The sequence below is a fragment of the Triturus cristatus genome, chromosome 12, assembly GCF_964204655.1.
Source record: "Triturus cristatus chromosome 12, aTriCri1.1, whole genome shotgun sequence".
NCBI classification, from domain to species: Eukaryota; Metazoa; Chordata; class Amphibia; order Caudata; family Salamandridae; genus Triturus; species Triturus cristatus.
Window position 1 is genome coordinate 301,522,032 of NC_140595.1, and position 24,301 is coordinate 301,546,332.

Genomic DNA, 24,301 nt, shown 5'->3' on the forward strand with positions numbered 1-24,301 from the left:
CACACAGGGACACTTCCAGGCCCAAGAAGGTTGTTGGGGGTATGATGGTAATGTGGGAAGAGGGTGCGTTACCTGCTGATGTGGGAGGCAGCATCAAAGGGGTATCTATCACAGAAAGAACTCCGATACGTCCGAGCTGATGGACTGAATCACAAAATGGTTTATCAATGCTTATGTAGTGTGAGTTATAAACAGTTTGCACCCAGGCTCGCAGAGGGCCAGCTGCGGCCCGTCCGCTTGACTCACAGACGCAGTACTATGAGCCGTCCGCGTTATTGTAGCTATCCCTGCCCTGCCACGCCACTGTGATTACGTTCCGACATTGGCCCCACATAGCTACCTGTCGCAGGCGTACTCGCTGTTGGTGTGCAGGTCAGTGGTCTAGTTCTCAACATCTCATGGCCACTCCCTCAGGGCAGGTTTGCACACACACCACACCCATCCGGCACATGCGTCACATGCCATGTGACCACACAAATATAATAGATCGACAACGTCACATCCTTTATTGCCGGTGCTGACTAGATGGTGGACGCTCCACGTGTCTCAACCATAAAGAGTCTTTGAAAAGTTGCTCAGAAGGTTAGTCGCACCCTGATCTGTATAGCCATCAGGGGCCTACCACCCCCTTGGCACGGACTTCAGATGCACAGGGTTAGTTCCACCCGAAACTCATATGGCCATCAGGGGCCTACCATCACGTGGCACAAACTTAACTTCCACAGGCTTAGCGGCCCCAAAAACTGATGTGGTCTCCCCCATTGATGACTCAGGACTCAGCGACATCTGTGCGATCCGCCAAGCACCTGATGTGGTCTCCGCCATTCATTACTCAGGACTCAGAGACATATCTGGGATGAGTTTTGACGGGCACGTGGAGTGCCCACTGCTGCACACTCCGGTGGCACCAGGTAATTATTTGCTCATGGATGCACAGACGTGGCAGTGTCTCTCTCTCTCTCTCTCTCTCTCTCTCTCTCTCTTCCTTCTATCTCTCTAACCCTCTCTCTTCCTTCTCCCTTTCTCACTCCCTTTCTTTCCCTCTCTTTTTCTCTCTGGCTTTTTTTCCTTCTCTGTTTCTCTGTGCCTCTCTCCTTTGATATGCCCATTACACACGTCCTTATTTTGTGCTTTATTTTCCAGGCTCTGTCGTCGACATCCATGGTCCCCACAGGAGTGTTCCGCCTTCTTGTTTTATATTATTTTTGTTACATTTTGTTTATTAGTTTATCATTTATATATATGTTAATAAAAAAAATTATTTTGCAAATAGTTTTTCGTTTATCGTTTAAATATATATTTATAAAAAACTAAAGTTTTTTTTAAAAATTAATAACGTTTTTGGTTGTTCTCTTCACTGCTGTGTGACTCTTTCTTGTTCTTATTACTGTTATTTGATGGAGTCCACCATGGTGTTAAATTTTGGGGCACTTATCGTGGGAATACTGGTGATGTCTGCAGTTTACTTCTGAATAGTGTGTTAGATTTATCTCAACTTTATTTCCATTAAAGTGCTGATAATGAAATGCAGACTAGCAGTTCCCGTACAAAAAGACACGAGGTGCACCTTTGCGATTTATTCTAAATATTAAAATCCTGTATTGAATTGCACTGAGGTAGTGACTGCACTTACAGTGTACACACAAAATCAATTAAGAACTCTCATTGTATTTATATTGATTGGGAATAGTGCGTCAAGTGCTGGATCTTGACGAGATACACTGCTCAGTTTGTATATTGTATATTGTTCTGCACACAAAAAAAATCACATCACAACTTTCACACCAACTGCAATGCGAAACAAATTCCGGCGATAAGCCACGTTAGCACCAGGTATTTTACACCTGCTTTTTGCCGGTGTTAAGCAGGACGACTACCTGCACCATGAAACGGAACACAGCCAAGAGCCACACCAGAACACCCACAGGTGCCATAGAATCAATGAGCATGATGCAGGGATACCCATGAGGGCCACAAGACTCATGGCAACAACTCCAGGACCGCCAACGCCCCCCAAACTCACATCTGAGCAAATGTGTCCCTGTGGTCATTGTCTTAGCATGACAGGCACGAGCCCTGCAACATCACTGTGTGCTGTCACCTCAGCGTTGGCAGTGAGCCAGGACATGTAGCTACACACGCATCCTCCTGCATGCACAACCGGCATGTGCTGGTCCGGAGTACACAGGTCAGCGCAGGGGTGTGCCTATTCAGCAAGGGGAACGGGGTGTCTCAGACATGTCCGTGTACAGGAAGTGCGGTAAGTGTGTCTGTGTTCTGGTGTGGCCTGCCAAAAAGGCCGCAGCACTCGATGTTGTAAAGTGCCATGCACCACCTCCAAACGGCACTGTGATGGTGTAGTTTGAATGTAGCAGAACATGCGCGAATAGGCATTACAATGGTGTGCCGTACGAGTGCACGAGATACAACAGAGCCCCGTAGAAAAGTGTGGGGGCTCGTGGGAGGGAGAAGCAGCTGTTTGGCAATGTAACACACAGTGAACTCGCCCATGTGCCACGTGCTGGGCATCTCATCCATGATAACCACGGTCGCAGACATCCCACAACTCTAACGACCGGCCTTTGTACACATCCTGTATGAATGCAGCGTGGTTTTCACTTCTATGCTCGTTCAGTGGTGTGATGTTGGCGGGTTGTGTGACTTGTGCTCCTTGTTGGTGTGTTTCATTTTGGCCATTGTTTGTCTATACTTGTGCTGTACTTAATTGTGCATGTGTGCCATTCTGTCCATCTCCCCCCGCCCCCCCACTCCCTGCTTCTTCCTCTTCCTGGTGCTGTTGTGTCTATAATTTTGTTTCTCCACACATAAACACATGTAAAGAACAAATTAGAATAGTTCCTTGATTCTTTTAGGTTTCAAAACTTCTCTCTATTGGTTTCTTTTTAATTTTCCATATAAACCGTTTTTTTAATATTCAACAATACATGGAAGTCAGAAGTGCAACGTATTCTATCAACACACTTTCTAGAACATTCTACAACACTTGCAGGTTAAAAAAATTTGAAACTTAACAATATTTTTTTTTCCAACATTTTCTCGAACATTTAACGGCACGTGCAGGCTAAAAGTTCACGATTATTTTAAGTTTGAACAGTGCCTTCCAAATGCAAGTAGTAGCAGTGGTTCAGTTGAGCAAATTTTATCCTATGATATGTACTCCACGTTGAAACTGCTTTTTCTTAACCAATCACCAAGATGCTTTTCCACAAAACGAATGTGCACCCTACTTTTAGAAAATAATGCTTTTCAACTCCCAATCACGTATCGTTTTGTATGGCAAAAAAAAGTACTTCCCCATCTTTAAACATATCTCTTATTCTACCAAGGAACTGCATGAGCTACAGACATCTTTCCATACCTTCCAACCATACCTTCAAAATGCTAGTGTGGATCGTAGGACATAGCTATATTTTCAGGTGCAAGAGGTATGCAGAACACAGACATATTGACTTAGACCTAGGTTTACAAAATGTGGACATTAAATGGTTTACACAGAGAATATTGAAGTTGCACCAATCGCTACCTTTGGTTAAAACCTCTTTGCATCTTCCACACCCTGACCTCATGATTGTGCATTGTGGTGGAAATGACCTAGGCACATTGACTGGGGTAGGTTTGGAAATGCTTATGAAGGACACCTTTGGACACCTCAGCTCAGCACTATGTGACTCTGGGCAATAGCTCACTTAATAGTTCACATAATTTCCACGCCGGCCTCGAGGGCCTTCAGACCCATAGGGGTGAGTAGTTTGTGCTTTACAAATAGCGTATTGATTTGATACGCTCAAATTTACCTTCGCACTCCCTTATAAAACCCCATAAGCACCATACACAAGTTACAATGTTCAAAACAAAAGTTCCTCCGAGTAGGTATAACTACATGCTGACACTACTTGACAGATGTGGCACAGCAGCTAGAGCACATGACTTCACAGCATATGACACACAGTTTGGACTCACGCTCTCATCCCTGACTCCGGCAGTACCTCAGCTTAGCACCATGAGACTCTAGACAATACCTCACATATTTTCCGTACCCCAGGACTTTCAAACCAGTAGGAGTCAGTAGTTCGTCCTAGTAGGTATAAACACATGCTGACACTACTTCCACAGGTGTGCTGCAGCGGCCAGGGCACATGACTTCACACCATAGGACACACAGTTTAGGCTCATGCTTTCATCCCCGACTCCCGCAGCAGCTCACCCTAGCAGCATCAGACTATGTAATACCTCACTTAATTTCCGTACCCAGCACTTTCAGACCGGTAGGTATGAGTAGTTCGCTTCGCACCCCCTCTATAGCACACCCTAAACACCCCACAGAGGTTACAGTGCTCCTACCCTCCTCTTTCCCACATTTTGTGCCCTTATTCCCCCTAACTCACTTCAACGGAATCACAAAATGGCAGCCAACACTTCCTAGTTGCAAACGCTCGCAGCGCTTGCAGCAGCAAGCTCGTGCTCATAACGCCTCAGCCAATCAGATGGCAGAATTCCAAATATCAATATCTGTAAATTTCGATATTTCTCAAAAACTACTGAACGGATTTACACCAAATAAACAAAAGCGTGCTTTCTCGACCAAGACCCTTCTCCCTGCCAAATGTGGGGTAATTCCGTTCACCTGTTCGACCTGTAGCCTTGTCTAAAGTTTCCTATGGAAATTAACATTGAAAAAACACGTTTTGGGACCACCCTTTTTTCTCGGCTCCCCCTGAACGAATCACCCCCAAACTTTCAACATAGGAGCTGATCTCAACAAAGAATTAGTTTTTAAAATTTCACGAAGATTCCCCAATCGGCGCCAAAGTTATTGTGAAAAGAATGTTGCCATTTTCCTATAGTAACTAGGTCCTAACTATAACTACCTACTGGCAACCGTCAGTAGGTAATATATATATATAGGCTTACCACCTTGTGTTTGTGGTCGAGTGCTGACTCAACGTGTGGGAACTGGTAACTTGGAGCTTTGATGTTAGGCGGCTGCCCAGCCACCGAGTCGCGCACCGCCTCAAGATGAAAGAGGGACATGCGGCCTGGAATACTTCACGCCGATTTGTGACCACACATACGGGATTGAGGGAAGACGCTGTTCGCTGCGGCCCATCTACGGGCTTGAAAGGATGACAGAAATTAGTGCCACCATCGAGGGATGTAAATAGCAGGACTTCAGTTCCCATAATGCAGCAGTCATTTGACCGGCCAATCGGTGGGCGTAATTATAGCATTTAAGGGACTGAAACCGGATGCATGCATTCAATTCCGAAAAGCCTCTGAGGAAGAAAGTGTATCATTTCGAAACGCGTCAGGTGGAGGAATTGGCTGTCCTATGTGAGCAGAGAGCAGATGTCTTCCCATACCCTGACTAAAGGCTTACCATCTTGTGTTTGTGGTCGAGTGCTGACTCAACGTGTGGGAACTGGTAACTTGGAGCTTTGATATATATATATATATATATATATATATATATATATATATATATATATATATATATATATATATATATATATATATATATATATATATATGTGTATATATATGTGTATATATATTACCTACTGGCGGTCGCCAGTAGGTAGTTATAGTTAGGACCCCTTTTCCATAGGAAAACCTCAACATTCTATTTTGAATAACTTTGGCGCCGGTCGATGAATCCTCGCGAATTTCTCAAAATAGGTGGGGCGCTACGCTCCGCTCCTACCCTGAAAGTCTCGGGGGGATTCGTCAAGCGGGGGCTGAGATAAAAGGGGGGTCCCAAAACGCGTTTTTCCCATGCATTTTTCCATAGGACCTTTAGAACGAGCTACAGCCCGAACGGCTGAACAGAATTACTAGAAATTTGGCAGAGAGGTAGTCCCTAGGTCAAGGAAGTGCCTTTTGTAGGTTTGGTGTAAATCTGTTCAGTAGATTCTGAGAAAATAGCCTTTAAATCAATATATATATCTGAGCCCGCTTACGGTACGCTTACCGTACGCTTACCGTAAGCGTACGGTGGCGTGCGCGAGCGCGATTCTGATTGGCTCTTAGATCTTAGTAAACATTCGAATCGGCCGAAACCAGGAAGCGGCGTCCGCCATTTTGTCTCTCGCACTGAGTGTTGTTTATCAAACATGATGGCCAAAAACATGTTACTGGGCTGTTATGACAACTCCCTCCCATATAGTCATGTTGAGGGAGTCCCCAAACATCCCCCAAGAGCAAAAACGGTTTTATTTTTTTTTCGGCAATTTCGCCGAGTACGCTTACCGTACGCTTACCGTAAGCGTACGGTAAAAAAAAAAAAAAAAAAAAACACTATCCACACTTACCCCACCCCCTGTGCTTTTGGTGGCCGTAGGCCACCAAATGTACAGGGCTTATTAATAGGTAAAAAAAACTAAATTTTGGCAACATGAAATTATAAAATCGAAATAAAAAAAACACTATCCACATTGACCCCACCCCCTGTGCTTTTGGTGGCCGAAGGCCACCAAATGTACAGGGCTTATTAAAGTTGATAAAAACCGTGCACGGAACAAACTGCGTTAAGTGGGCGCGCACGCCTCGAATGGCGTAAAGTAACTTAGCATTTAAAAAACCGTACAAATTCACTGAAAAAACCATAGGTTTCACACACGTTATAGTTAGGAATTAGCATTTAAAAAACCTTGCAAATTCACTGAAAAAACCATAGGTTTCACACATGTTATAGTTAGCGGAAATTTTACTGATAAAAAACCAGTGAAATTGCCCCGTTATAGTTAGTGCTGGCAACTATAACTCACGCGACCGCAATCTTCTGCTGATGACATATGTGTCTTTATGAAAAAAAAATATTTGTAATATATGTATAGCTAAAAATGTATGGAAGAAGACATGGGCAAATAAGTGTCTAAATACAGTATTAGCATCAGCAGAGGATTGCGGTCGCGTGAGTTATAGTTGCCAGCACTAACTATAACGGGGCAATTTCACTGGTTTTTTATCAGTAAAATTTCCGCTAACTATAACATGTGTGAAACCTATGGTTTTTTCAGTGAATATATATATACATACACACACATATATATATGTATATATATGTATATATATATATTTGAGAGAGAAAAAGCTGGACATATGTTTAGATGCCTACTATCTTACCTGTAAAATCAGTGACGTTTTGGTGGGATTTAAATGGCAGGTGTCTGCCTTGCTTTCAATAATCCCATACGATAAGCTCTAGTCGATTTATGTCAAGTTTCTCGTACTACCTAGGGTAAACTTCACAACAACAGCCTAGAAATGTGACATCTCAGCAGCTTATATGAGTCTTTCTGTTCTAACAATCATTCTTTGTTTGATCTTTAGATAATGACTATGTGGGGGAATTCTTGGAATTTTAAACAGATCTTTTGTGAGAGTATGCTTCGCCACAGATTGTAATAGGATCAGTTGTGAAAATAAAAGAAACTTCAAAACAGGTGTACAAAAAAACACCATTTAATCAATTTCCGCACAAAACAAATACCAAACTGTGTTGCACCAACATATTTCTTTCTGCTGAGACGCCCATTCCAATTATTAATGAATTTGAATACGTTTCTATAAGTTAAAATATTGTGAACCCTTGGACACTATCTGCAGAGATATTTTTGGGTAAAATGTAAAATGACAGATTTGCAGTCCATACGTAGAGGGTAAAATACTGCACTTCGCTTCAGCATAGCTACAAGTCATCTGTCTGACAATGCAAACACTTCATTCATTTCTTTCATATGTGAGGACTCCCTCACACTCACACTCTCCTCTCTAGTGCTCTGACTCATTAGTTCAAATAGTTTGCCGCACTTATCTAGTCTCACATGATTGCGGAATTTCCGGGCAGCAAAAGCATACAGCAAAGGATTGATAAAACTACTAATAAATGCTAATGCCCCAGATATGAAGACTCCCATATGAGTGATGTCATCAAGCGTGGCTGCCATCTCGGGATCAGATGTCTCAAGCAGCACCGAAGACACGGAGAGCAGGTTAAAGACATGGTGGGGCATCCAGCACACTGCAAACGCGATGACCACGCTGGTGATCAGGGTCTCCGACCGACGCTTAGCTGTGTACGTCATTTGTCGTATTCTCCTGCCAATGCACGCATAGCACGTGCAAATGATGCAGAATGGAATCACGAAGCCGGCCAGGGTCTCCAGCAGAAGTAAACTAGCCGCCTGCGTCCCTGAGGCGTAATTGCGTGATGTGCATTGTAAAGCATCTCCCAGCTCCTCGGTTTCCTGCACCGGGAGGATGGGGATTCCGAAGAGGAAGGCTGCGACCCAAATGATAAGGATGAATTTGAGGGCAAAGGAGTTCCTTTTCCAGATGCGCATGGAGAAGGGATGAAACACGGCCAGGTACCGCTCCACGCTCAGAGCAGTCACAAAAAACACGCTGCTGTACATGCTGCAGTAGATCACGTAGACCAAGATCTTACAAAAGGGGATCCCGAAAATCCATTGGTTGGCAAAGGAATAAATCCAGACGGGTAGGGTAGCCAGAACCAAGATGTCAGAGATAGCCAGATTGAGGATCAGGAGGACAGTGGATGATTTTTGCTTCAGGTTCCGGCAGATGCTCCAGATGACAATGAGATTCCCCGGCACTCCAATCAAGAACGCCAATCCCAATATGGCGCACACTGTTGGTCTTTCGAAGCCCCATGTGATGTGCTCAGTGCTCACGCTCTCCTCGGTCTTGTTAATCGATTTCATTCTCGTAGGATATGGCTCCTCTGCAGTCTGAAATAAAGACGGAGTATTCTGAGCTCTTCATGTTTCAACGTTTCACTATGATATAGACTTCATAAATAAATTATGTTTCGCAAGATACTGGCAAGCAGAACAGCAGACCATTCATTGTAACAATGGAAGCTAATCTAATAGCAGCTTCTGAAACGATTTCCTGTTGTCCTGCTACGTCAAAAAGAGATGCTACCAAGCTGTCTAATTTACTTAAGTGGATGCCAGATGCCCATGTGCGTGGAGCAACAAAAGAGACATTGACTTATAAATTAATGAGAAGCATGCAACAACAATTACAACCTTCTATCTACGATCAAAACCAAACATGGTGCGGTACAGCAGCATATTACACACTAGTGAACTCTGCATTACCCGCCTCTAGGACAGAAGCTGTTAAAAGGACGTTGTTATTTATGAAGCAATACGTCAGGCTGTATCATATACAAAGATCTGCGTGAGCAGTATGTAAATATATTAGATGTATGAGCGGAAATTGAATTTATTGGTTTTATCAGCTTTTATGCAGTTCAAGTGGAAACCTGATAAACAATTCTGCAACATGCACCACCAGCAAAATAGTCACCACAGTTAATGTAACCCAGTTTTTTGCAAATATCTTTCTTATCTTACCTCTTGGCTTTCAAGATGGCTGTAGACGTTTAGATCACTTTATTTACATAGTAGTCGAGAAGAATTCCGAGAAAGCTTCCTGGGTGTTATTTGGATTAAACCAACAATTAAATGCATCGGTATCCTGGTCTCAATCTCTCCCTGAAAAGTGCTGAAGTAGACTGACTTCCTTGAAAGGCTACCAAAGGAATATCTCTGAGAGAGGGGAAGTGACAACATGAGATTACAGCAAAACAACCACAAAGAAGAAACACATAAGAAAACTGCTTAAGCAGATTTAGTGGCCAGCCGCGTTTCTAGAGGTGCTTTTTGGGGATGGGGGTTGACACAAAATGGGGTTACATATAAATTGATTGGGTCACAAACAAGGGATATATGTGTGTATGTGTGTGTGTGAGTGTGTGTATATATATATATTTATATATATATATACATATGTCTTTATAGAGAGAGAGAGAAAGAAAGAAAGATACACACATATGCATATGTTTCTTTAACATGTTTAAATCTGACTATGTATTTATATATATATATAGCTTTAGATATATATATACACATACATACAAAGTCAGATTTAAACATTTTAAGGAAACAACTCTGCTTTGCAATGAAAGTCGGTTATGCAAATGAATGTGTGGCAAGGTGCGGTGTTTTCGGTGTTACCTCCTCCCACGTTCATCAGCTGTTACGGTGCTTCTCAATGGGGGCAGCAGGATAACAAGGGTGAGTGCATGGGGCCCCATCTGTAGAGACGCCAGTGGTTTAGAATGAAATTCGTGCATACTGCTTGTCTATTCGGCAGATAGATCCGGGGTTACTGGAGAGCCAGCCAGAGCTCACAACCACAGAACCAGTTTCAAGGGAGGGGGACAAAAAGTCACCACCAGAGGGGGATAAAAGAAAATGCAAGAGGCCAGTGTGAGGAGAAAGGACCACACAATAACGATTAAACTATGCCAGGGACCACCGGTGCTCCTGCACACTTATGTGCAAATGACGTTTGTGACAATGTCTGCACATTTGTGTATATGCTGCTGAACTCGATAATTCCCAGCATGTCTAAATTACCCTAGAAGCACCGAAAGCAGAAGACATTGTGAAAAAGAGGAACATCCGACACGGCTGTGTTAATTCTTGGCCACATTCAGACTTTTTTCCTTAATGGGCAGACGTTTTGCAACCATGCGGCTGTTTATGCTGAGCCAGAAGGTAAAGTTTGTGTTCCATCACAATTTTAGAGTAATTGACATTTCAGCATGTTGAGAACTGACTTCCGCTGTAGTCGATCCCCCTGTCAGTGGCTGAACCCTTTGTCTAAAACTCCCTGCTATGCTGGAGCAGCTCAGCAACAAATGTTTTTCTGTCCCTAGATGCACTGGAATAAAGCAAGAGCCCAGGCTCATGGCTTTACTAACCCTCCTTGCCCCAGAGTGACTGCTAGCCCTGCTAGCCATTGCGCTTCCTTTGCTTTTTTTTTGATGAGGGTTAGTTACATTGAAATTGTAACTTTAAATTAATCTTTCACTTCAGAAAAAGTTGGTGCTCGGCTTGTCTTCCCCTAACCTCTTCTTCTACTCTTTGCTTTTAGTTAATTTGTGCTATTTCCCCCCTGAAGTAGTCGCTTTTGGCGAAAGCGTAGCTAGCTGTCATTTTGTAGGCTGAAGGGAACGAGCCATGACCGAGATGTGTAGCCATAATTTGTTTCAGCAGCCGGCGCCTTTATTGATTTTATTTGTCTGTTATATTGTTTATGGTGCCCACATACCCCTGATTTTCTTTTTTATCCTTACAGAGTGCCCCTGTAGACCAGTAGTGGCTGGTGTCCTGGCAAACTGGCGAGCCGGGGGGAGGAGACCAGGGGCGATTGACAAAACTAAAAATTCCTTCTGCATCGCTGGTCTTCAGCTCCTCTCTCTGGCTCCAGTCCACTGCAGGCACAGGCTCCCAGACTCCCCTTGTGCCAATCCTGGCGCTCCTCTCATGCTACTGGCAGCATGACAGCAGCATCAGGATTGAAATCAAACAAACAAACCCTCTGCCTGAAAAGCTTTTAAGGAGTGCTGAAAGTCACAGATATACTAAACCAGTCCTAAAATGCTTGCCTTCCCAATTATAATACAGAGTACATTGTATGATGCAAACAACACATTTATTTATGTTGTTTTATTAAAATTGTAGCAAGACATAATAAGAATAAATATCAGAAACAACTAGGTGCATTTTGAATCGCACACACACAATCTTTCAAACCAAACCAACAAAGCACATATCTACACATACTCATACATCCCAACAACATCACAATTAATTAGATATCAATGTACATTCTTGGACAATATCAACAGTCCTCCCGAAATTAGGGAGAAGACACATGAAGTTAAGTGATACAAGGCAAATAAGTTATATAACAGTGTACATCAGGGGATCACTTCCTCAAACAGTGATGCAGTTCATAATCCAGTTTCATCTCAGGAGATGAGGTAGAAACAACAAAGACCACATAAAACTCCAGCGCCAATGCACGTTTCGGTGTCTAACCCGAAGGTGGGTCACACCTTCTTCAGGGCAAGCTGGTCAAGTGCGAAACCCAAGATAAGATGTGCCTAGAGGAGCAACAGATATAATGTAAGCATACAATGAATAATACACTATAATGGGTTGGCGTATCATAATACCAAAATAACCCCTATTAATACTCATAGAGAAGGGGATGGCACAGGTTAGGACATTCAGATAAAAGGATACATTTTATTGAATGGGGCGTGCGCACTAGACCAACATAAGACAAACATAAGTATATAGTGCTCCCCAAAGCACCAGTGTGAAATATATACGTGCCATACAATGAAAGAACGATTTGGGAAAAATGGGGGTGGTGATGGACAGAGTTTCTGAATGATGCAGAATACTCTTACCAAGTCAAGAGATCATGGTTTTAATCCATCACCGTTTTTTAGCTCACTGCACCATCCCAGATCAGAACCTGGCTACATGCAAATTAGTCTGTACCTGTCCCAGTGCATGATGGGAACAGGGCAAACCAAACTACCAAGCCAATTCTTATACTGGGAAGGAAACAAGCTTCCGGGGACCGGTTTCTGGCATCACAGCCTTCGTCAGCCCGGCTTGCCTGAATCCTGATGGTGCAATGAGCAAGGGACTCACGTCTGAGCATACCCTCCCACACTGAGTGTGGATAAAATCAATTTGGGAAAAATGGGGGTGGTGATGGACAGAGTTTCTGAATGATGCAGAATACTCTTACCAAGTCAAGAGATCATGGTTTTAATCCATCACCGTTTTTTAGCTCACTGCACCATCCCAGCTCAGAACCTGGCTACATGCAAATTAGTCTGTACCTGTCCCAGTGCATGATGGGAACAGGGCAAACCAAACTACCAAGCCAATTCTTATACTGGGAAGGAAACAAGCTTCCGGGGACCGGTTTCTGGCATCACAGCCTTCGTCGGCCCGGCTTGCCTGAATCCTGATGGTGCAATGAGCAAGGGACTCACGTCTGAGCATACCCTCCCACACTGAGTGTGGATAAAATCGATTTGGGAAAAATGGGGGTGGTGATGGACAGAGTTTCTGAATGATGCAGAATACTCTTACCAAGTCAAGAGATCATGGTTTTAATCCATCACCGTTTTTTAGCTCACTGCACCATCCCAGCTCAGAACCTGGCTACATGCAAATTAGTCTGTACCTGTCCCAGTGCATGATGGGAACAGGGCAAACCAAACTACCAAGCCAATTCTTATACTGGGAAGGAAACAAGCTTCCGGGGACCGGTTTCTGGCATCACAGCCTTCGTCGGCCCGGCTTGCCTGAATCCTGATGGTGCAATGAGCAAGGGACTCACGTCTGAGCATACCCTCCCACACTGAGTGTGGATAAAATCGATTTGGGAAAAATGGGGGTGGTGATGGACAGAGTTTCTGAATGATGCAGAATACTCTTACCAAGTCAAGAGATCATGGTTTTAATCCATCACCGTTTTTTAGCTCACTGCACCATCCCAGCTCAGAACCTGGCTACATGCAAATTAGTCTGTATCTGTCCCAGTGCATGATGGGAACAGGGCAAACCAAACTACCAAGCCAATTCTTATACTGGGAAGGAAACAAGCTTCCAGGGACCGGTTTCTGGCATCACAGCCTTCGTCGGCCCGGCTTGCCTGAATCCTGATGGTACAATGAGCAAGGGACTCACGTCTGAGCATGCCCTCCCACACTGAGTGTGGATAAAATCGATTTGGGAAAAATGGGGGTGGTGATGGACAGAGTTTCTGAATGATGCAGAATGCTCTTACCAAGTCAAGAGATCATGGTTTTAATCCATCACCGTTTTTTAGCTCACTGCACCATCCCAGCTCAGAACCTGGCTACATGCAAATTAGTCTGTACCTGTCCCAGTGCATGATGGGAACAGGGCAAACCAAACTACCAAGCCAATTCTTATTCTGGGAAGGAAACAAGCTTCCGGGGACCGGTTTCTGGCATCACAGCCTTCGTCGGCCCGGCTTGCCTGAATCCTGATGGTGCAATGAGCAAGGGACTCACGTCTGAGCATACCCTCCCACACTGAGTGTGGATAAAATCGATTTGGGAAAAATGGGGGTGGTGATGGACAGAGTTTCTGAATGATGCAGAATGCTCTTACCAAGTCAAGAGATCATGGTTTTAATCCATCACCGTTTTTCAGCTCACTGCACCATCCCAGCTCAGAACCTGGCTACATGCAAATTAGTCTGTACCTGTCCCAGTGCATGATGGGAACAGGGCAAACCAAACTACCAAGCCAATTCTTATACTGGGAAGGAAACAAGCTTCCAGGGACCGGTTTCTGGCATCACAGCCTTCGTCGGCCCGGCTTGCCTGAATCCTGATGGTGCAATGAGCAAGGGACTCACGTCTGAGCATACCCTCCCACACTGAGTGTGGATAAAATCGATTTGGGAAAAATGGGGGTGGTGATGGACAGAGTTTCTGAATGATGCAGAATACTCTTACCAAGTCAAGATATCATGGTTTTAATCCATCACCGTTTTTTAGCTCACTGCACCATCCCAGCTCAGAACCTGGCTACATGCAAATTAGTCTGTACCTGTCCCAGTGCATGATGGGAACAGGGCAAACCAAACTACCAAGCCAATTCTTATACTGGGAAGGAAACAAGCTTCCGGGGACCGGTTTCTGGCATCACAGCCTTCGTCGGACCGGCTTGCCTGAATCCTGATGGTGCAATGAGCAAGGGACTCACGTCTGAGCATACCCTCCCACACTGAGTGTGGATAAAATCGATTTGGGAAAAATGGGGGTGGTGATGGACAGAGTTTCTGAATGATGCAGAATGCTCTTACCAAGTCAAGAGATCATGGTTTTAATCCATCACCGTTTTTTAGCTCACTGCACCATCCCAGCTCAGAACCTGGCTACATGCAAATTAGTCTGTACCTGTCCCAGTGCATGATGGGAACAGGGCAAACCAAACTACCAAGCCAATTCTTATACTGGGAAGGAAACAAGCTTCCAGGGACAGGTTTCTGGCATCACAGCCTTCGTCGGCACGGCTTGCCTGAATCCTGATGGTGCAATGAGCAAGGGACTCACGTCTGAGCATACCCTCCCACACTGAGTGTGGATAAAATCGATTTGGGAAAAATGGGGGTGGTGATGGACAGAGTTTCTGAATGATGCAGAATACTCTTACCAAGTCAAGAGATCATGGTTCTAATCCATCACCGTTTTTTAGCTCACTGCACCATCCCAGCTCAGAACCTGGCTACATGCAAATTAGTCTGTACCTGTCCCAGTGCATGATGGGAACAGGGCAAACCAAACTACCAAGCCAATTCTTATACTGGGAAGGAAACAAGCTTACGGGGACCGGTTTCTGGCATCACAGCCTTCGTCGGCCCGTCTTGCCTGAATCCTGATGGTGCAATGAGCAAGGGACTCACGTCTGAGCATACCCTCCCACACTGAGTGTGGATAAAATCGATGTGGGAAAAAAGGGGGTGGTGATGGACAGAGTTTCTGAATGATGCAGAATACTCTTACCAAGTCAAGAGATCATGGTTTTAATCCATCACCGTTTTTTAGCTCACTGCACCATCCCAGCTCAGAACCTGGCTACATGCAAATTAGTCTGTACCTGTCCCAGTGCATGATGGGAACAGGGCAAACCAAACTACCAAGCCAATTCTTATACTGGGAAGGAAACAAGCTTCCGGGGACCGGTTTCTGGCATCACAGCCTTCGTCGGCCCGGCTTGCCTGAATCCTGATGGTGCAATGAGCAAGGGACTCACGTCTGAGCATACCCTCCCACACTGAGTGTGTATAAAATCGATTTGGGAAAAATGGGGGTGGTGATGGACAGAGTTTCTGAATGATGCAGAATACTCTTACCAAATCAAGAGATCATGGTTTTAATCCATCACCGTTTTTTAGCTCACTGCACCATCCCAGCTCAGAACCTGGCTACATACAAATTAGTCTGTACCTGTCCCACTGCATGATGGGAACAGGGCAAACCAAACTACCAAGCCAATTCTTATACTGGGAAGGAAACAAGCTTCCGGGGACCAGTTTCTGGCATCACAGCCTTCGTTGGCCCGGCTTGCCTGAATCCTGATGGTGCAATGAGCAAGGGACTCACGTCTGAGCATACCCTCCCACACTGAGTGTGGATAAAATCGATTTGGGAAAAATGGGGGTGGTGATGGACAGAGTTTCTGAATGATGCAGAATACTCTTACCAAGTCAAGAGATCATGGTTTTAATCCATCACCGTTTTTTAGCTCACTGCACCATCCCAGCTCAGAACCTGGCTACATGCAAATTAGTCTGTACCTGTCCCAGTGCATGATGGGAACAGGGCAAACCAAACTACCAAGCCAATTCTTATACTGGGAAGGAAACAAGCTTCCGGGGACCGGTTTCTGGCATCACAGCCTTCGTCGGCCCGGCTTGCCTGAATCCTGATGGTGCAATGAGCAAGGGACTCACGTCTGAGCATACCCTCCCACACTGAGTGTGGATAAAATCGATTTGGGAAAAATGGGGGTGGTGATGGACAGAGTTTCTGAATGATGCAGAATACTCTTACCAAGTCAAGAGATCATGGTTTTAATCCATCACCGTTTTTTAGCTCACTGCACCATCCCAGCTCAGAACCTGGCTACATGCAAATTAGTCTGTACCTGTCCCAGTGCATGATGGGAACAGGGCAAACCAAACTACCAAGCCAATTCTTATACTGGGAAGGAAACAAGCTTCCGGGGACCGGTTTCTGGCATCACAGCCTTCGTCAGCGCGGCTTGCCTGAATCCTGATGGTGCAATGAGCAAGGGACTCACGTCTGAGCATACCCTCCCACACTGAGTGTGGATAAAATCGATGTGGGAAAAAAGGGGGTGGTGATAGACAGAGTTTCTGAATGATGCAGAATACTCTTACCAAGTCAAGAGATCATGGTTTTAATCCATCACCGTTTTTTAGCTCACTGCACCATCCCAGCTCAGAACCTGGCTACATGCAAATTAGTCTGTACCTGTCCCAGTGCATGATGGGAACAGGGCAAATCAAACTACCAAGCCAATTCTTATACTGGGAAGGAAACAAGCTTCCAGGGACCGGTTTCTGGCATCACAGCCTTCGTCGGCCCGGCTTGCCTGAATCCTGATGGTGCAATGAGCAAGGGACTCACGTCTGAGCATACCCTCCCACACTAAGTGTGGATAAAATCGATTTGGGAAAAATGGGGGTGGTGATGGACAGAGTTTCTGAATGATGCAGAATACTCTTACCAAGTCAAGAGATCATGGTTTTAATCCATCACAGTTTTTTAGCTCACTGCACCATCCCAGCTCAGAACCTGGCTACATGCAAATTAGTCTGTACCTGTCCCAGTGCATGATGGGAACAGGGCAAACCAAACTACCAAGCCAATTCTTATACTGGGAAGGAAACAAGCTTCCGGGGACCGGTTTCTGGCATCACAGCCTTCGTCGGCCCGGCTTGCCTGAATCCTGATGGTGCAATGAGCAAGGGACTCACGTCTGAGCATACCCTCCCACACTGAGTGTGGATAAAATCGATGTGGGAAAAAAGGGGGTGGTGATGGACAGAGTTTCTGAATGATGCAGAATACTCTTACCAAGTCAAGAGATCATGGTTTTAATCCATCACCGTTTTTTAGCTCACTGCACCATCCCAGCTCAGAACCTGGCTACATGCAAATTAGTCTGTACCTGTCCCAGTGCATGATGGGAACAGGGCAAACCAAACTACCAAGCCAATTCTTATACTGGGAAGGAAACAAGCTTCCGGGGACCGGTTTCTGGCATCACAGCCTTCGTCGGCCCGGCTTGCCTGAATCCTGATGGTGCAATGAGCAAGGGACTCACGTCTGAGCATACCCTCCCACACTGAGTGTGTATAAAATCGATTTGGGAAAAATGGGGGTGGTGATGGACAGAGTTTCTGAATGATGCAGAATACTCTTACCAAATCAAGAGATCATGGTTTTAATCCATCACCGTTTTTTAGCTCACTGCACCATCCCAGCTCAGAACCTGGCTACATACAAATTAGTCTGTACCTGTCCCACTGCATGATGGGAACAGGGCAAACCAAACTACCAAGCCAATTCTTATACTGGGAAGGAAACAAGCTTCCGGGGACCAGTTTCTGGCATCACAGCCTTCGTTGGCCCGGCTTGCCTGAATCCTGATGGTGCAATGAGCAAGGGACTCACGTCTGAGCATACCCTCCCACACTGAGTGTGGATAAAATCGATTTGGGAAAAATGGGGGTGGTGATGGACAGAGTTTCTGAATGATGCAGAATACTCTTACCAAGTCAAGAGATCATGGTTTTAATCCATCACCGTTTTTTAGCTCACTGCACCATCCCAGCTCAGAACCTGGCTACATGCAAATTAGTCTGTACCTGTCCCAGTGCATGATGGGAACAGGGCAAACCAAACTACCAAGCCAATTCTTATACTGGGAAGGAAACAAGCTTCCGGGGACCGGTTTCTGGCATCACAGCCTTCGTCGGCCCGGCTTGCCTGAATCCTGATGGTGCAATGAGCAAGGGACTCACGTCTGAGCATACCCTCCCACACTGAGTGTGGATAAAATCGATTTGGGAAAAATGGGGGTGGTGATGGACAGAGTTTCTGAATGATGCAGAATACTCTTACCAAGTCAAGAGATCATGGTTTTAATCCATCACCGTTTTTTAGCTCACTGCACCATCCCAGCTCAGAACCTGGCTACATGCAAATTAGTCTGTACCTGTCCCAGTGCATGATGGGAACAGGGCAAACCAAACTACCAAGCCAATTCTTATACTGGGAAGGAAACAAGCTTCCGGGGACCGGTTTCTGGCATCACAGCCTTCGTCAGCGCGGCTTGCCTGAATCCTGATGGTGCAATGAGCAAGGGACTCACGTCTGAGCATACCCTCCCACACTGAGTGTGGATAAAATCGATGTGGGAAAAAAGGGGGTGGTGATAGACAGAGTTTCTGAATGATGCAGAATACTCTTACCAAGTCAAGAGATCATGGTTTTAATCCATCACCGTTTTTTAGCTCACTGCACCATCCCAGCTCAGAACCTGGCTACATGCAAATTAGTCTGTACCTGTCCCAGTGCATGATGGGAACAGGGCAAATCAAACTACCAAGCCAATTCTTATACTGGGAAGGAAACAAGCTTCCAGGGACCGGTTTCTGGCATCACAGCCTTCGTCGGCCCGGCTTGCCTGAATCCTGATGGTGCAATGAGCAAGGGACTCACGTCTGAGCATACCCTCCCACACTAAGTGTGGATAAAATCGATTTGGGAAAAATGGGGGTGGTGATGGACAGAGTTTCTGAATGATGCAGAATACTCTTACCAAGTCAAGAGATCATGGTTTTAATCCATCACAGTTTTTTAGCTCACTGCACCATCCCAGCTCAGAACCTGGCTACATGCAAATTAGTCTGTACCTGTCCCAGTGCATGATGGGAACAGGGCAAACCAAACTACCAAGCCAATTCTTATACTGGGAAGGAAACAAGCTTCCGGGGACCGGTTTCTGGCATCACAGCCTTCGTCGGCCCGGCTTGCCTGAATCCTGATGGTGCAATGAGCAAGGGACTCACGTCTGAGCATACCCTCCCACACTGAGTGTGGATAAAATCGATGTGGGAAAAAAGGGGGTGGTGATGGACAGAGTTTCTGAATGATGCAGAATACTCTTACCAAGTCAAGAGATCATGGTTTTAATCCATCACCGTTTTTTAGCTCACTGCACCATCCCAGCTCAGAACCTGGCTACATGCAAATTAGTCTGTACCTGTCCCAGTGCATGATGGGAACAGGGCAAACCAAACTACCAAGCCAATTCTTATACTGGGAAGGAAACAAGCTTCCGGGGACCGGTTTCTGGCATCACAGCCTTCGTCGGCCCGGCTTGCCTGAATCCTGATGGTGCAATGAGCAAGGGACTCACGTCTGAGCATACCCTCCCACACTGAGTGTGGATAAAATCGATTTGGGAAAAATGGGGGTGGTGATGGACAGAGTTTCTGAATGATGCAGAATACTCTTCCCAAGTCAAGAGATCATGGTTTTAATCCATCACCGTTTTTTAGCTCACTGCACCATCCCAGCTCAGAACCTGGCTACATACAAATTAGTCTGTACCTGTCCCAGTGCATGATGGGAACAGGGCAAACCAAACTACCAAGCCAATTCTTATACTGGGAAGGAAACAAGCTTCCGGGGACCGGTTTCTGGCATCACAGCCTTCGTCGGCCCGGCTTGCCTGAATCCTGATGGTGCAATGAGCAAGGGACTCACGTCTGAGCATACCCTCCCACACTGAGTGTGGATAAAATCGATGTGGGAAAAAAGGGGGTGGTGATAGACAGAGTTTCTGAATGATGCAGAATACTCTTACCAAGTCAAGAGATCATGGTTTTAATCCATCACCGTTTTTTAGCTCACTGCACCATCCCAGCTCAGAACCTGGCTACATGCAAATTAGTCTGTACCTGTCCCAGTGCATGATGGGAACAGAGCAAATCAAACTACCAAGCCAATTCTTATACTGGGAAGGAAACAAGCTTCCAGGGACCGGTTTCTGGCATCACAGCCTTCGTCGGCCCGGCTTGCCTGAATCCTGATGGTGCAATGAGCAAGGGACTCACGTCTGAGCATACCCTCCCACACTGAGTGTGGATAAAATCGATTTGGGAAAAATGGGGGTGGTGATGGACAGAGTTTCTGAATGATGCAGAATACTCTTACCAAGTCAAGAGATCATGGTTTTAATCCATCACAGTTTTTTAGCTCACTGCACCATCCCAGCTCAGAACCTGGCTACATGCAAATTAGTCTGTACCTGTCCCAGTGCATGATGGGAACAGGGCAAACCAAACTACCAAGCCAATTCTTATACTGGGAAGGAAACAAGCTTCCGGGGACCGGTTTCTGGCATCACAGCCTTCGTCGGCCCGGCTTGCCTGAATCCTGATGGTGCAATGAGCAAGGGACTCACGTCTGAGCATACCCTCCCACACTGAGTGTGGATAAAATCGATGTGGGAAAAAAGGGGGTGGTGATGGACAGAGTTTCTGAATGATGCAGAATACTCTTACCAAGTCAAGAGATCATGGTTTTAATCCATCACCGTTTTTTAGCTCACTGCACCATCCCAGCTCAGAACCTGGCTACATGCAAATTAGTCTGTACCTGTCCCAGTGCATGATGGGAACAGGGCAAATCAAACTACCAAGCCAATTCTTATACTGGGAAGGAAACAAGCTTCCAGGGACCGGTTTCTGGCATCACAGCCTTCGTCGGCCCGGCTTGCCTGAATCCTGATGGTGCAATGAGCAAGGGACTCACGTCTGAGCATACCCTCCCACACTAAGTGTGGATAAAATCGATTTGGGAAAAATGGGGGTGGTGATGGACAGAGTTTCTGAATGATGCAGAATACTCTTACCAAGTCAAGAGATCATGGTTTTAATCCATCACAGTTTTTTAGCTCACTGCACCATCCCAGCTCAGAACCTGGCTACATGCAAATTAGTCTGTACCTGTCCCAGTGCATGATGGGAACAGGGCAAACCAAACTACCAAGCCAATTCTTATACTGGGAAGGAAACAAGCTTCCGGGGACCGGTTTCTGGCATCACAGCCTTCGTCGGCCCGGCTTGCCTGAATCCTGATGGTGCAATGAGCAAGGGACTCACGTCTGAGCATACCCTCCCACACTGAGTGTGGATAAAATCGATGTGGGAAAAAAGGGGGTGGTGATGGACAGAGTTTCTGAATGATGCAGAATACTCTTACCAAGTCAAGAGATCATGGTTTTAATCCATCACCGTTTTTTAGCTCACTGCACCATCCCAGCTCAGAACCTGGCTACATGCAAATTAGTCTGTACCTGTCCCAGTGCATGATGGGAACAGGGCAAACCAAACTACCAAGCCAATTCTTATACTGGGAAGGAAACAAGCTTCCGGGGACCGGTTTCTGGCATCACAGCCTTCGTCGGCCCGGCTTGCCTGAATCCTGATGGTGCAATGAGCAAGGGACTCACGTCTGAGCATACCCTCCCACACTGAGTGTGGATAAAATCGATTTGGGAAAAATGGGGGTGGTGATGGACAGAGTTTCTGAATGATGCAGAATACTCTTCCCAAGTCAAGAGATCATGGTTTTAATCCATCACCGTTTTTTAGCTCACTGCACCATCCCAGCTCAGAACCTGGCTACATACAAATTAGTCTGTACCTGTCCCAGTGCATGATGGGAACAGGGCAAACCAAACTACCAAGCCAATTCTTATACTGGGAAGGAAACAAGCTTCCGGGGACCGGTTTCTGGCATCACAGCCTTCGTCGGCCCGGCTTGCCTGAATCCTGATGGTGCAATGAGCAAGGGACTCACGTCTGAGCATACCCTCCCACACTGAGTGTGGATAAAATCGATGTGGGAAAAAAGGGGGTGGTGATAGACAGAGTTTCTGAATGATGCAGAATACTCTTACCAAGTCAAGAGATCATGGTTTTAATCCATCACCGTTTTTTAGCTCACTGCACCATCCCAGCTCAGAACCTGGCTACATGCAAATTAGTCTGTACCTGTCCCAGTGCATGATGGGAACAGAGCAAATCAAACTACCAAGCCAATTCTTATACTGGGAAGGAAACAAGCTTCCAGGGACCGGTTTCTGGCATCACAGCCTTCGTCGGCCCGGCTTGCCTGAATCCTGATGGTGCAATGAGCAAGGGACTCACGTCTGAGCATACCCTCCCACACTGAGTGTGGATAAAATCGATTTGGGAAAAATGGGGGTGGTGATGGACAGAGTTTCTGAATGATGCAGAATACTCTTACCAAGTCAAGAGATCATGGTTTTAATCCATCACAGTTTTTTAGCTCACTGCACCATCCCAGCTCAGAACCTGGCTACATGCAAATTAGTCTGTACCTGTCCCAGTGCATGATGGGAACAGGGCAAACCAAACTACCAAGCCAATTCTTATACTGGGAAGGAAACAAGCTTCCGGGGACCGGTTTCTGGCATCACAGCCTTCGTCGGCCCGGCTTGCCTGAATCCTGATGGTGCAATGAGCAAGGGACTCACGTCTGAGCATACCCTCCCACACTGAGTGTGGATAAAATCGATGTGGGAAAAAAGGGGGTGGTGATGGACAGAGTTTCTGAATGATGCAGAATACTCTTACCAAGTCAAGAGATCATGGTTTTAATCCATCACCGTTTTTTAGCTCACTGCACCATCCCAGCTCAGAACCTGGCTACATGCAAATTAGTCTGTACCTGTCCCAGTGCATGATGGGAACAGGGCAAACCAAACTACCAAGCCAATTCTTATACTGGGAAGGAAACAAGCTTCCGGGGACCGGTTTCTGGCATCACAGCCTTCGTCGGCCCGGCTTGCCTGAATCCTGATGGTGCAATGAGCAAGGGACTCACGTCTGAGCATACCCTCCCACACTGAGTGTGGATAAAATCGATTTGGGAAAAATGGGGGTGGTGATGGACAGAGTTTCTGAATGATGCAGAATACTCTTCCCAAGTCAAGAGATCATGGTTTTAATCCATCACCGTTTTTTAGCTCACTGCACCATCCCAGCTCAGAACCTGGCTACATACAAATTAGTCTGTACCTGTCCCAGTGCATGATGGGAACAGGGCAAACCAAACTACCAAGCCAATTCTTATACTGGGAAGGAAACAAGCTTCCGGGGACCGGTTTCTGGCATCACAGCCTTCGTCGGCCCGGCTTGCCTGAATCCTGATGGTGCAATGAGCAAGGGACTCACGTCTGAGCATACCCTCCCACACTGAGTGTGGATAAAATCGATGTGGGAAAAATGGGGGTGGTGATGGACAGAGTTTCTGAATGATGCAGAATACTCTTACCAAGTCAAGAGATCATGGTTTTAATCCATCACCGTTTTTTAGCTCACTGCACCATTCCAGCTCAGAACCTGGCTACATGCAAATTAGTCTGTACCTGTCCCAGTGCATGATGGGAACAGGGCAAACCAAACTACCAAGCCAATTCTTATACTGGGAAGGAAACAAGCTTCCGGGGACCGGTTTCTGGCATCACAGCCTTCGTCGGCCCGGCTTGCCTGAATCCTCATGGTGCAATGAGCAAGGGACTCACGTCTGAGCATACCCTCCCACACTGAGTGTGGATAAAATCGATTTGGGAAAAATGGGGGTGGTGATGGACAGAGTTTCTGAATGATGCAGAATACTCTTACCAAGTCAAGAGATCATGGTTTTAATATCCATCACCATTTTTTAGCTCACTGCACCATCCCAGCTCAGAACCTGACTACATGC

The 24,301-nt window shown here is 45.8% G+C and overlaps 1 protein-coding gene across 1 annotated transcript; it reads right to left on the reverse strand.

Annotated features, from left to right (window-relative positions):
• Positions 1-7,467: 7,467 nt before the first annotated feature.
• Positions 7,468-9,567, reverse strand: LOC146775927 (leukotriene B4 receptor 1-like). Its single transcript, XM_085640096.1, has 2 exons — positions 9,405-9,567; positions 7,468-8,771 (listed from the first exon to the last, which is right to left on the reverse strand). Exon 2 carries the CDS (start codon positions 8,742-8,744, stop codon positions 7,716-7,718), a length of 1,029 nt encoding a protein of 342 aa, XP_085496222.1. The 5' UTR covers positions 8,745-8,771; positions 9,405-9,567; the 3' UTR covers positions 7,468-7,715.
• Between the last annotated feature and the right edge of the window lie 14,734 nt (positions 9,568-24,301).

What these genes read in the sequence shown, in the direction of transcription:
- LOC146775927 (XM_085640096.1), bottom strand. Translation starts at nt 8,744, where the DNA reads ATGAAATCGATTAACAAGACCGAGGAGAGCGTGAGCACTGAGCACATC.